At 37.2% G+C, this 13,528-nt stretch overlaps 2 protein-coding genes across 3 annotated transcripts in view; one reads left to right on the top strand and one right to left on the bottom strand.

Moving 5' to 3' along the window:
- LOC142241485 (uncharacterized) overlaps positions 1–13,528 on the bottom strand; it is a 153,486-nt gene that overhangs the window by 34,281 nt on the left and 105,677 nt on the right. The window lies entirely within an intron of this gene.
- The window catches only part of LOC142241480 (G-protein coupled receptor dmsr-1), a 286,137-nt gene that overhangs the window by 250,008 nt on the left and 22,601 nt on the right, over positions 1–13,528 (top strand). For both annotated transcript variants that reach the window (XM_075313257.1, XM_075313258.1), the window contains exon 4: positions 4,577–4,845. In XM_075313257.1, coding sequence (XP_075169372.1) covers positions 4,603–4,845 — 243 coding nt within the window. In that variant the 5' untranslated portion in view covers positions 4,577–4,602. The remainder of the gene's footprint in view (positions 1–4,576; positions 4,846–13,528) is intronic.

The raw sequence follows: 13,528 nt of genomic DNA, 5'->3' as shown, positions 1-13,528 counted from the left end.
AAGTGAGAAATGTGTCTTCCAATATTTCCAATTAAAAAGTTGATTGGAGTTCACAACCTAATCAATTAAAAAAATTAATACCGTTAAGAAAATGGTTGAGGGTATTTACGTTAGTAATTAAAATATTAATTGTCACAATTATTGGGTGTGCAAATTAGTAATGCGGGATAACAGGTTGGCTGATAAGTCCCCGGTCTAACAAAGAAAAACACAGTTTTTTTTTTACTTGAAGGGAACTATTATTCAACATAGTTCCCTTCAAGAGCGATACAACGATTATAACGACCTTCCAATTTTTTGATACCATTTTGGTAGTACTCCTTCGGTTTTGCCTCAAAATAGGCCTCAGTTTCGGCGATCACCTCTTCATTGCAGTCAAATTTTTTCCCTGCGAGCATCCTTTTGAGGTCTGAGAACAGGAACAAGTATATACGGCCGTAAGTTCGGGCAGGCCGAAGCTTATGTACCCTCCACCATGGATTGCGTAGACACTTCTACTGAAGCCGATGGCAAGGTATCTTAAAACTTCCTAACACCGTAATATAGTCCATACACACAAAAAAATTTTTTTCTGATTCAATCACCAAATTAATTGATCCAATTAATTTTTTAATTGAAATGTCTTCAATCACGAAAATGATAGTATCAATCACAGTTTTAATTGGGCATCGAAAAAAATCTTGATTAAAAAATTAATTGATTTTTTCAGCAAATTTCAATTAATTTTTTAATTGATTCAATTAAAAATTTAATTGATGTTGATTGCAAAACTCAATTAATTTATTAATTAAAAAAGGTAACTATTTTTAATTACTTTCTGAATTGGCTTAGGGTTTTTATTTGGATTAACAAATGATTGTTTGAAATACATTTTTAATTAGTCTTCCGAATTAGATTAAAAAGTTAATTGTATCAATTAATTTTTTAATTACAAATTTTAAAATTTTCAATCATTGACTTAGTTAACTTAATGTTTCTATCATGATTAAAAAGTTAATTGTATCAATTAATTTATTAATTGAAAAAATTTTCAACTTCAATTAACTTTTTAATTGGAAATATTTTGGTGATATTTTTTTCTGTGTACGTGGTATATATTAAACTAAAAAATGATTAAATACGTATATAATTAAGTTTAAACTTTCTATAGACATAAAATGTTGACAAAATAAAATTTTGACATTTTCTATAGAAGTAAAATTTTGACAAAATTTTCTATAGAAATAAAATGTGGAAAAAAATTTCTATAGAAATAAAATTTTGACAACATTTTCTATAGAATTAAATTTTGTCAACATTTTCTATAAAAATAACATTTTGACAAAATTTTCTATAGAACTAACATTTTGACAAAATTTTCTATAGAAATAACATTTTGACAATGTTTTCTATAAAAATAAAATTTTGGTAGATTATTTTTGGCTCGAGTGGCAACCATGATTATGAACCGATATGGACCAATTTTTGTGTGATTGGGGATCGGCTATATATAACTATAGACCGATATGGACCAATTTTGACATGGTTATTAGCGGCCTTATACTAACACCACGTTGCAAATTTCAACCGGATTGGATGAATCTTGCTCCTCCAAGAGGCTCCGGAGGACAAATCTGGGGATCGATTTATATGGGGGCTATATATAATTATATATAGCCCCCATATAAATCGTCCATATTATATATGGACTGATGTCGACCAATTTTTGCATGGTTGTTTGAGACCATACACTAACACCATATACCAAATTTCAGCCAGATCAGATGAAATTTGCTTCTCTTAGAGCAATCGCAAAACAAATTTGGGGGTCCGTTTATATGGGGGCTATACGTAAAAGTGAACCGATATGGACCAATTTTTGCATGGTTGTTAGAGACCATATACTAACACCATGTACCAAATTTCAGCCGGATCGGATGAAATTTGCTTCCCTTATAGGGTCTGCAAGCCAAATTTGGGGGTCCGTTTATATGGGGGCTATACGTAAAAGTGGACCGATATGGCCCATTTGCAATACCATCCGACCTACATCAATAGCAACTACTTGTGCCAAGTTTCAAGTCGATAGCTTGTTTCGTTCGGAAGTTAGCGAAATTTCAACAGACGGATGGACGGACGGATGGGGTCTTAGAGCAATATTTCGATGTGTTACAAACGGAATGACAAAGTTAATATACCCCCATCCTATGGTGGAGGGTATAAAAAGTCGCTGGAGGCCAGATCTGGAGAATACGGTGGGTGGTGAAGCAATTCGAAGCCCAATTCATGAATTTTTGCCATCGTTCTCAATGACTTGTGGCACGGTGCGTTCTCTTGGCGGAACAACACTTTTTTCTTCTTCATTTCGACCTTCAAACGCTCAAAAAACGCCATATAATAATCACTGTTGATGGTTTTTCCCTTCTCATGATAATCGATAAAAATTATTCCATGCGCATCCAAAAAAACAGAGGCCATTACTTTGCCAGCGGACTTTTGAGTCTTTCCACGCTTCGGAGACGGTTCACCGGTCGCTGTCCACTCAGCCGACTGTCGATTGGACTCAGGAGTGTAGTGATGGAGCCATGTTTCATCCGTTGTCACATATCGAAGGAAAAACTCGGGTGTATTACGAGTTACCAGCTGCAAACACCGCACAGAATCATCAACACGTAAAGTAAAATCGGGAGATCAGTCTATATGGGGACTATATCAAAACATGGACCGATACTCACCATTTTCGGCACACCTTTTTATGGTCCTAAAGTAATTCCAGATTTCAAATTTCAGACAAATTGGATAAAAACTACGGATTCTTAAAGCCTATGAAGTAACATCGGGAGATCGGTCTATATTGGGACTATATCAAAACATGGACCGAAATTGACCATTTCCGGCACTATTTTTTATGGTCATAAAATACCTCTAGAATTCCACTTTAAGGCAAATGGATAAAAACTATGGATTCTAGAAGCCCAAGAAGTAAAATCGGGAAAGCGGTCTATATGGGGGCTATATCAAACCCTGAACCGATACTCACCATTTTCGGCACACCTATTTATGGTCCTTCTAGATTTCAAATTTCAGGGAAGTTGGATAAAAACTACGATTTCTACAAGTCCAAGGAGTAAAATCGAGAGATCTGTCTATATGGGGGGCTCAGAATCATTAACACGTTGTTTTTGGTCAAATGTGAGCTCGCGCGGCACCCATTTTGCACAGAGCTTCCGCATATCCAAATATTGATGAATTATATGACCAACACGTTCCTTTCATATCTTTAAGGCCTCTGCTATCCCGATCAACTTCATTTTACGGTCATTCAAAATCATTTTGTGGATTTTTTTGATGTTTTCGTCGGTAACCACCTCTTTCGGGCGTCCACTCATTCACCGTCCTCCGTGCTCATTTCACCACGCTTGAATTTTGCATACCAATCAATTATTGTTGATTTCCCTGGGGCAGAGTCCGGAAACTCATTATCAAGCCAAGTTTTTGCTTTCACCGTATTTTCTCCCTTCAGAAAACAGTATTTTATCAAAACACCAAATTCCTATTTTTCCATTTTTTTCACAATAACAAAAGTTGCTTCACAAAAGACGCACTATCTGACAAACTAATTGACTTACAGACGTCAAATTTTGACACGAATCATTTGAAGGTTGGTACTATATATAAATAATATGCATTTAATACTAGCGACGCCATCTATGTGTCAGACCTGGGACTTATCAGCCAACCTGTTAGCTAATATAAATTTCATAATCTCCCCCAAGTTCTCCGTAAAATTTCAGTAAGTCGTCAAATTTTAGTTTTTTCACTGTACTTTAAAAAAGTTGTGTGGCAAAAGGGAGGCAAATATCGAAAAAATAAAGTAGCTATTCTTTGCCTAGACGCCCCCTTCAACCTTTCCTGAAAATTTCAAGCAAATAGGTCCAATCGGTCCCGTCCAAATATTAAAAAAATGGGTACCCCATAATAAATTCATAACCTCACGGCGTGTCCTCTGTAAATCTCAAGTAAATCAGATAATTTTTGTGTGTTTTAGTGTACTTTAAACAAAAATCGTATAAAGAGGTGGTCCACTTCCGCGACCAAATATCGAAAAATAAAGTAGCGGGTCTTTGTCTAGACATCACTCCTAACCTTCCTTTGAAAATGTCGGGCAGGCGGGATGTCCCCCTTCCCTACCAGATCTCAAAAAATGAGGTACCCTATTTTCACCTCTACGTTCTCCGAACATTTTTCATGTGAAAAAAATAAAATTATTTTATAACAAAAGCAACTGCGATGAATTCAAATTATAAATGTTTGTAATGAGCGCTGTATGTAAAAAAAAGATTTTTCCGCTGAAACTTTTTTGAAAATTTTCTTTACCTATAAACCAGAGCCCGAAACCTTTCCAACGAATGCAAAACTGTGAAAATCGGTTCGTGCGTTCTGGAGTTAAAGCGTCAGGAAGGAAAAAAATAAAATAAATTTTATGATAAAAATTTAGTTTCACATGCACACAAATATAAGTATTTTCGTTTTTGACACAATGAGATGCAGTTTATTCAACCCCTTTCCAATTTTTTTTTTTAATTGTTCTTTTCAGTTGATCAAAAAGCAAATTTAGTCAACATGGATCCACATAGATTTGCTGCAATAGATCATTTAGATTTGAAGAAATACGGAACAAATCTTACCAACGAAGAATGGCTACAATTTCTGGATTTGTTACGTGAATATCAAGTGAATCACAAAAACACAACCACCTACGGTAGCGATTCGAATACTACCGATGAATGTGTAGACTATTGTCAAGGAGAATTCTATCAAGGCTTAAGGGTCTATAATGGTTTACATGGTTATGTGGCATTAGTTGTAAGTACACCAACCTTTTAAAATTTTATGAAATTAAATTAGACTTAAATGTGTTCATATGCCAGATAAAGCGAGTACCAACCTTCAAATGATTCGTGTCAAAATTTGACGTCTGTAAGTCAATTAGTTTGTGAGATAGATCGTCTTTTGTGAAGCAACTTTTGTTATTGTGAAAAAATGGAAAAAAAGAAATTTCGTGTTTTGATAAAATACTGTTTTCTGAAGGGAAAAAAAATACGGTGGAAGCAAAAACTTGGCTTGATAATGAGTTTCCGGACTCTGCCCCAGGGAAATCAACAATAATTGATTGGTATGCAAAATTCAAGCGTGGTGAAATGAGCACGGAGGACGGTGAACGCAGTGGACGCCCGAAAGAGGTGGTTACCAACGAAAACATCAAAGAAATCCACAAAATAATTTTGAATGACCGTAAAATGAAGTTGATCGAGATAGCAGAGGCTTTAAAGATATCAAAGGAACGTGTTTGTCATTTCATTCACCAATATTTGGATATGCGGAAGCTCTGTGCAAAATGGGTGCCGCGCGAGCTCACATTTGACCAAAAACAACAACGTGTTGATGATTCTGAGCGGTGTTTGCAGCTGTTAACTCGTAATACACCCGAGTTTTTCCGTCGATATGTGACAATGGATGAAACATGGCTCCATCACTACACTCCTGAGTCCAATCGACAGTCGGCTGAGTTGACAGCGAACGGTGAACCGTCTCCGAAGCGTGGAAAGACTCAAAAGTCCGCTGGCAAAGTAATGGCCTCTGTTTTTTGGGATGCGCATGGAATAATTTTTATCGATTATCTTGAGAAGGGAAAAACCATCAACAGTCACTATTATATGGCGTTATTGGAGCGTTTGAAGGTCGAAATCGCGGCAAAACGGCCCCATATGAAGATAAAAAAAATTTTTGAATTGGTTGAAAATTCATGAATTGGGCTTCGAATTGCTTCCCCACCCACCGTATTCTCCAGATCTGACCCCCAGCGACGTTTTCTTGTTCTCAGACCTCAAAAGGATGCTCGCAGGGAAAAATTTGGCTGCAATGAAGAGGTGATCGCCGAAACTGAGGCCGATTTTGAGGCAAAAGCGAAGGAGTACTACCAAAATGGTATCAAAAAATGAGAAGGTCGTTATAATCGTTGTATCGCTCTTGAAGGGAACTATGTTGAATAATAAAAACGAATTTTGACAAAAAAAAAATATGTTTTTCTTTCTTAGACCGGGGACTTATCAGCCAACCTGTTATGTCTTTGTACTAAGTACTAAATTTTCCTTAAATAAAAACTCTTCAATTATAGGCTATGACTTATTACGAAGAATTTGCATCTTTGGTTTAAAGTTTTTTTTTTTTTTTGTTTTAATTAAGAAAAGATGTTTTACTTTGAAGTATAATTTGGATATTCAAACTGCCATTTTTTTTGTACGTGGATAGCTTTAATAATGTACCGGAAATCGATAAATGATCTCTGTATGCTAATTTTAATTTTATTGTTCCTAGATTTAAAGCCAGATAGATCGCTAAAAAATGTCTATATTTAAAGAAGCTGATTCATTTGCTCAATATCAAAATCAATACCTAAATCCTTAAAGGAAGGTCAATATCTTTGGATCCAAGTAAACTTTTTTTTAGTGTACACTGAAAAAACAACTAACTTATTATACCCACCACCATAGAATGGTGACGGGTCATTCCGTTTGTAACACATCGAAATATCGATTTCCGACTATATAGAATATGTATTCTTGATCGGAGGGAAATTCTAAGAAGTCTGTCTGTTGTAATCACGTTACAGTCCAGGTTTCGATATAGTCCCCATATAAACCGACCTCCCGATTTGAAGTCTTGGGCTTATAAAAACCGTAGTTTTTATCCAATTTGCCTGAAATTGGAAATCGAGAGGTATTTTAGGACCACAAAGAGGTGTGCCAAAAATGGTGAGTATCGGTCCATGTTTTGGTATAGCCTCGATATAGACCGATCTCCTGATTTTACTTCTTGCACTTATAGAATCCGTAGTTTTTACCTAATTTGCACGAATTTGGAAATCTAGAGGTATTTTACGTATATGATGGCCCATCTTCTATATCATAATTAAAACAGACAGCCAGACAGACGGACATGGTTATATCTCTTATAAGAAAAAAAATTTTTTTCTTTCAGTGTGGCGCCTTTATTCAAAAATCTTCCATTATGGTCCACATTCGATCTTAACCGCCTACATCTTCACCATAATCATTTGAATACGATGGTATTAAAGTACCATATTCCTAGAAAACCATAGCATAAATCTGCCCCAACCCCAGTTAATGATTAAAGGGTGATACGGTCAAGGAAAAACGCGTGTAAATCGGTGAAATCGTTTATTTAAAAAATCAAATTAAATTTCTTTTTCAAGTTCAATTAGTATAAAATTCAGGAAAAATATTCAGTTAGGCTTTCGCTTTTCCAAATCCGAATTGCCGGGCCTCACGCTTGACACCTGTCATTAGATTTTGTACAGCCACCTTGTCCACCTTCTTCGCAACAGAAAGCCAGTTTGCCTGAACTGCTGCTCGTCCTTAGCAGTTTTTTGGTCTTCTTTAGGTTCCGCTTGACAATAGCCCAGTATTTCTCAATTGGGCGGAGCTCTGGCATGTTGGGAGGGTTCTTGTCCTTGGGAACCACCTACACGTTGTTGGCGGCGTACAACTCCATGGCCTTTTTACCGTAATGGCAAGATGCCAAATCCGGCCAAAACAGTACGGAACAACCGTGTTTCTTCAGGAAAGGCAGCAGACGTTTATTCAAACACTCTTTCACGTAAATTTCTTGGTTGACAGTCCCGGAAGCTATGAAAATGCTGCTTTTCAAGCCTCAGGTACAGATGGCTTGCCAAACCAGATATTTCTTTGCGAACTTTGACAGTTTTATGTGCTTGAAAATATCTGCTACTATTCCCCTTCCTTTTGCCGTATAAAACTCCTGTCCCGGAAGCTGCTTGTAGTCGGCTTTGACGTAGGTTTCGTCGTCCATTACCACGCAGTCAAACTTCGCCAGCATCGTCGTATACAGCCTCCGGGATCGCGCTTTGGCCGTCGTATTTTGTTTATCATCGCGATTTGGAGTCACTACCTTCTTGCAAGTCGATAGTCCGGCTCGTTTTTTGGCTCGATGCACGGTTGTAGACGATATACCCAGCTTATTTGCGGCATCTCGGAGAGAGAGGTTAGGGTTTCGCTTGAAACTACCGGCAACTCTCTTTGTCGTCTCAGCGGCTTCCGGTTTTCGATTTCCCCCCGATCCAGACTTCCTGGCTGTCGACAAACGTTCCCCAAACACTTTAATTACATTTGTAACGGTTGATTTGACAACTTTTAGCGATTTTGCCAGCTTTGTGTGCGAGTAGCTCGGATTTTCGCGATGCGCGAGCAAAATTTTGATACGCTGATCTTCTTGCTTGGACGGCATTTTGACAACTGAAGAGTGAATTCCAAAATCAAAATAGGAGCAACATTCTACACACACACACCTTCAAAATGAGGGGTGTTCAGGTTTTTTAAATGCAAAATTGAAAGAAATACGTCAAGTTTATATTGACCAAATTTTGACCGTATCACCCTTTAATTAAAAAAAAAAAAAAAAAAGCAAGTAAGGAAAGTCTAAAGTCGGGCGGGGCCGACTAAATTATACCCTGCACCAGTTTGTAGATCTAAATTTTCGATCCGTGAAATGTGTTGAGGGCTATATATAAAGGTTTGTCCCAAATAGATACATTTAAATATCACTCGATCTGGACAGAATTTGATAGACTTCTACAAAATCTATGGACTCAAAATTTAAGTCGGCTAATGCACTAGGGTGGAACACAATGTTAGTAAAATAAATATGGGAAAATTTTAAATCTGAAGCAATTTTTAATGAAACTTCGCAAAAGTTTATTTATGATTTATCGCTCGATATATATGTATTATAAGTTTAGGAAAATTAGAGTCATTTTAACAACTTTTCGACTAAGAAGTGGCGATTTTACAAGGAAAATGTTGGTATTTTGACCATTTTTGTCGAAATCGTAAAAACATATGTATTGGAGCTATATCTAAATCTGAACCGATATCAACCAAATGTGGCACGCATAGCAACAATGCTAATTCTACTCCCTGTTCAAAATTTCAACTAAATCTGATTTGAAAATTGGCCTCTGTGGTCATATGAATGTAAATCGGGCGAAAGCTATATATGGGAGATATATCTAAATCTGAACCGATTTCAAGCAAATTTGGCACACTTGACTACACTACTAATTGTACTCCTAGTGCAAAATTTCAACCAAATTGGGGTAAAACTCTGGCTTCTTAGACCGTATTAGTCCATATCGGGCGATAGATATATATGGGAGCTATATCGAAATCTGAACCGATTTAAATAAAATTTGGCACACTTGACTATAGTACTAATTGTTCTTCTTGTGCAAAATTTTAAACAAATTGGTGTAAAATTCTGGCTTCTGGGGCCATATAAGTCCAAATCGGGCGAAATATATATATGGGAGCTATATCTAAATCTGAACCGATTTCAATTAAATTCTGCACTCTTGACTATACGACTAAGTGTTATGTTTGTACAAAATTTCAAGCAAATCGGTATAAAACTCTGGCTGCTGGGTCGATATTAGTGCATATCGGGCGAAAGATATATATGGGAGCTATATCTAAATCTGAACGGATTTCTTCCAAAATCAATAGGGTTCTATTCTGACCCAAATGTGCCAAAGTTGAAGGCGATTGGACTTAAATTGCGACCTAGACTTTGATCACAAAAATGTGTTCACACACAGGCGAACGGACGGACGGACACGGTTATATCCACTCAGGGACCCACCCTGAGCATTATTGCCAAAGACACCATGTGTCTATTTCGTCTCTTTCTGGGTGTTACAAACATATGCACTAACTTATAATACCCTGTTCCACAGTGTGGCGCAGGGTATAAATAGTCTACAAATGGAATTTCATCCTGACCATAACTTGAAATGGTCTCCTCATTTGTCACCAATAAGATTAGATAGGAGAAAATGGAAATTTTCTTAAACAATAGTAAATAGGTGTTAATTTCCATGTACTGAACATTTCATTAAAATTCTTTTCTTCAAACCCTCTGGAGAGATATGTAATGTCATGCAAAAATAATTCTGCCGCCCTGTGTGGGAGAATTAACGAAACGTAGATACATCTCAGCTTTACAAAGTTTCATTTAATAAAGAACTTCCGGCAAATAGGAAACGGAAGACAAACAAAATCCTTAATGGCCGAAATGATAGATGGAAAAAAATAATGATTTATTAAGAATAATAAGAGCGCCCATCTCCAGGTTATGAGGGGTGACAGGAATTGCGGGTAACCTTTTATTAAAGGAAAAGTACAAAAAACGAGTCAGTAAAATAATAATAAGTTTTTGTTTTGCCTCCAGACAATATTTGATACACAGTGGTATATTTATATCGTTAAAAGATCCATGTAATCGCTGAACAAAATAGGTATAATACTAAAATGAAGTTTAGAACCAAATATAAACGGAATGTATCCCAAACAAATAGAATAAAGATAAAAGATAGATAAGGTGATTTTGGTATGAATTTCAAGCCAAAGAAACGCAGAATTAAAATAAATAAAAATAAAATAGTAAAAATAACTTTAAGACACAATGTCTTTGAAAATTTCTATTTATACTACGAAACAATTTTGAATTTATTCGTTCAGACTCGACGTAAAAATTAGGCTACGTTTCAAAGAAACAAAAAACGTCTAACTTTTGTCAAGATACAAAAAGTGAAAAAATTTAAAGACGATTTCATTAATTTTTAATAACCTTTCAGAATTAGAAGATATTAGAATTATATGTTGACCTTATTCCAAGTACAATTTCTCTAATGATAAGTCCCCGGTCTGACACATAGATGGTGTCGCTAGTATTAAATGCATATTATTTTTATATAGTACCAACCTTCAAATGATTCGTGTCAAAATTTGACGTCTGTAAGTCAATTAGTTTGTCAGATAGTGCGTCTTTTGTGAAGCAACTTTTGTTATTGTGAAAAAAATGGAAAAAAAAGGAATTTCGTGATTTGATTAAATACTGTTTTCTGAAGGGACAAAATACGGTGGAAGCAAAAACTTGGCTTGATAATGAGTTTCCGGACTCTGCCCCAGAGAAATCAACAATAATTGATTGGTATGCAAAATTCAAGCGTGGTGCAATGAGCAATGAGCACGGAGGACGGTGAACGCAGTGGACGCCCGAAAGATGTGGTTACCGACGAAAACAGCAAACAAATCCACAAAATGGTTTTGAATGACCGTAAAATGAAGTTGATCGAGATAGCAGAGGCCTTAACGATATCAAAGGAACGTGTTGGTCATATCATTCATCAATATTTGCGGAAGCTCTGTGCAAAATGGGTGCCGCGCGAGCTCACATTTGACCAAAAACAACAAAGTGTTGATGATTCTGAGCGGTGTTTGCAGCTGTTAACTCGTAATACACCCGAGTTTTTCCGTCGATATGTGACAATGGATGAAACATGGCTCCATCACTACACTCCTGAGTCCAATCGACAGTCGGCTGAGTGGACAGCGACCGGTGAACCGTCTCCGAAGCGTGGAAAGACTCAAAAGTCCGCTGGCAAAGTAATGGCCTCTGTTTTTTTGGGATGCGCATGGAATAATTTTTATCGATTATCTTGAGAAGGGAAAAACCATCAACAGTGACTATTATATGGCGTTGTCGGAGCGTTCAAAGGTCGAAATCGCGGTAAAACGGCCCTATATGAAGAAGAAAAAAGTGTTGTTCCACCAAGATAACGCACCGTGCCACAAGTCATTGAGAACGATGGCAAAAATTCATGAATTGGGCTTCGAATTGCTTCCCCACCCACCGTATTCTCCAGATCTGGCCCCCAGCGACTTTTTCTTGTTCTCAGACCCCAAAAGGATGCTCGCAGGGAAAAAATTTGGCTGCAATGAAGAGGTGATCGCCGAAACTGAGGCCTATTTTGAGGCAAAACCGAAGGAGTACTACCAAAATGGTATCAAAAAATTGGAAGGTCGTTATAATCGTTGTATCGCTCTTGAAGGGAACTATGTTGAATAATAAAAACGAATTTTGACAAAAAATGTGTTTTTCTTTGTTAGACCGGGGACTTATCAGCCAACCTGTTACACTTAACTTCAGTTAAAATATATAAAAAATATAAAAACAAAAATCATTAAAAAAAAAATAAACGTTGCCTAATTTCATTTATAAACAAAGTTTTGCGAGATTAAACGTTGACAATTTTCTGTACTCAAGCGAATACAATGGCAGGGAATGGGTTAACTATAAGGACAAAACGACTTCTTTGGAAAGTTTATCCACATTTGAGGAACAGGAAAAACATTTTCTGAGTTGTTGTTGTAACAGTTTATTGTGATTTTATCCATGTTATACGCTATGGTACTTCAGCTTGTAGCCAGATCGAGGAACTCTGCGACTGGTGGGGTGTGTCCAGAGTGATCTGGTGGTAAGTCGGGTTGGTTTAGCTGGGCAAGAGAAAAGATAACGCGTGTCGTGTGGCCCTTGGTTGCAAATTGGACATACGTCAGCTACGCTGCTATCAGTTACTGATAAGTAGGAATTGAGGCGTCTGCACTTGCCTAATCTTAATTGGGCTAAAACTGTCCTAGTCTGACGTGGGGGGTCCTTTCCTCCATTGCTATGGGCGGTGGTCGGACTCCGAGAAAACGATTAACCTTGTAGCTTCTCACCGCTTCAGCTACAGTATCCTCTTGAATCCTGTTCAAACCTGCCTGGTACGCTGCTTGATCTTGAGGCTGTCTTTTGTAGCGCTGGATCTCGAGCTCTAGATGGTGTATATCAGCCCTGATGTATATCAACCCTGATGTATATCAACGTTCCTGTGTGGTGGTTCTATATCCATGAGATGGTGGTTTGGATGATAACAACCCAGGAGATACTGCTTTGAAAACATGTAGTTGTGTCTTCGCACAGGGATGATCTTTGTCTCCACATAAAGGTGATCTAGGGGTGTTAGGTTAGGTGGCAGTCCGATGTATCAGGCTCACTTAGACTATTCAGTCCATTGTGATAGCACATTGGTGAACTTCTCTCTCTCTCTCTCTCTCTCTGACAAGGGTCCTCCTTTTTATAGCGGGGTCCGAACGGCGTTCCACATTGCAGTGAAACCACTTAGAGAAGCTTTGAAACCCTCAGAAATGGCACCAGCATCTAGGGGAGTGCTGCGGAGACAACCAGTCGCAGTTCTGAGTGCAACGTTCTGGCAGGTCCACACTGGAGCTCCATAGTTTACCACTGACCGGCCAATTGCCTTATAGGTAGTTAACAACGTTTTTTTTTTGTCCGCACACCAAGTACTGCCGGCAACCCAGCAAACAAAGCGCCGCCAAAAAAGAAGTGATATGTTTTTTTTGGATATAAATTAAAAAAATTTGACATAATTTGTCAGATAAATAATTTTTATAATTGTACCGCTTGTCTGAAACGTTTGACATCAAATATTTTCAAAAATTGGCAATTTTTGTAGAATGGATTTAGCATTTTTTCGAAAAAAAAAACAAAATTTATAATTTGTACCATTTTTTAATTCTTACTCGGGTTTTAACCTATTTGAAACAAA

Source organism: Haematobia irritans, chromosome 5 (assembly GCF_050003625.1).
Source record: "Haematobia irritans isolate KBUSLIRL chromosome 5, ASM5000362v1, whole genome shotgun sequence".
NCBI lineage: Eukaryota > Metazoa > Arthropoda > Insecta > Diptera > Muscidae > Haematobia > Haematobia irritans.
The sequence above is the reverse complement of the archived record's forward strand: the minus strand, read 5'-3'. Positions and strand labels throughout refer to the sequence as shown.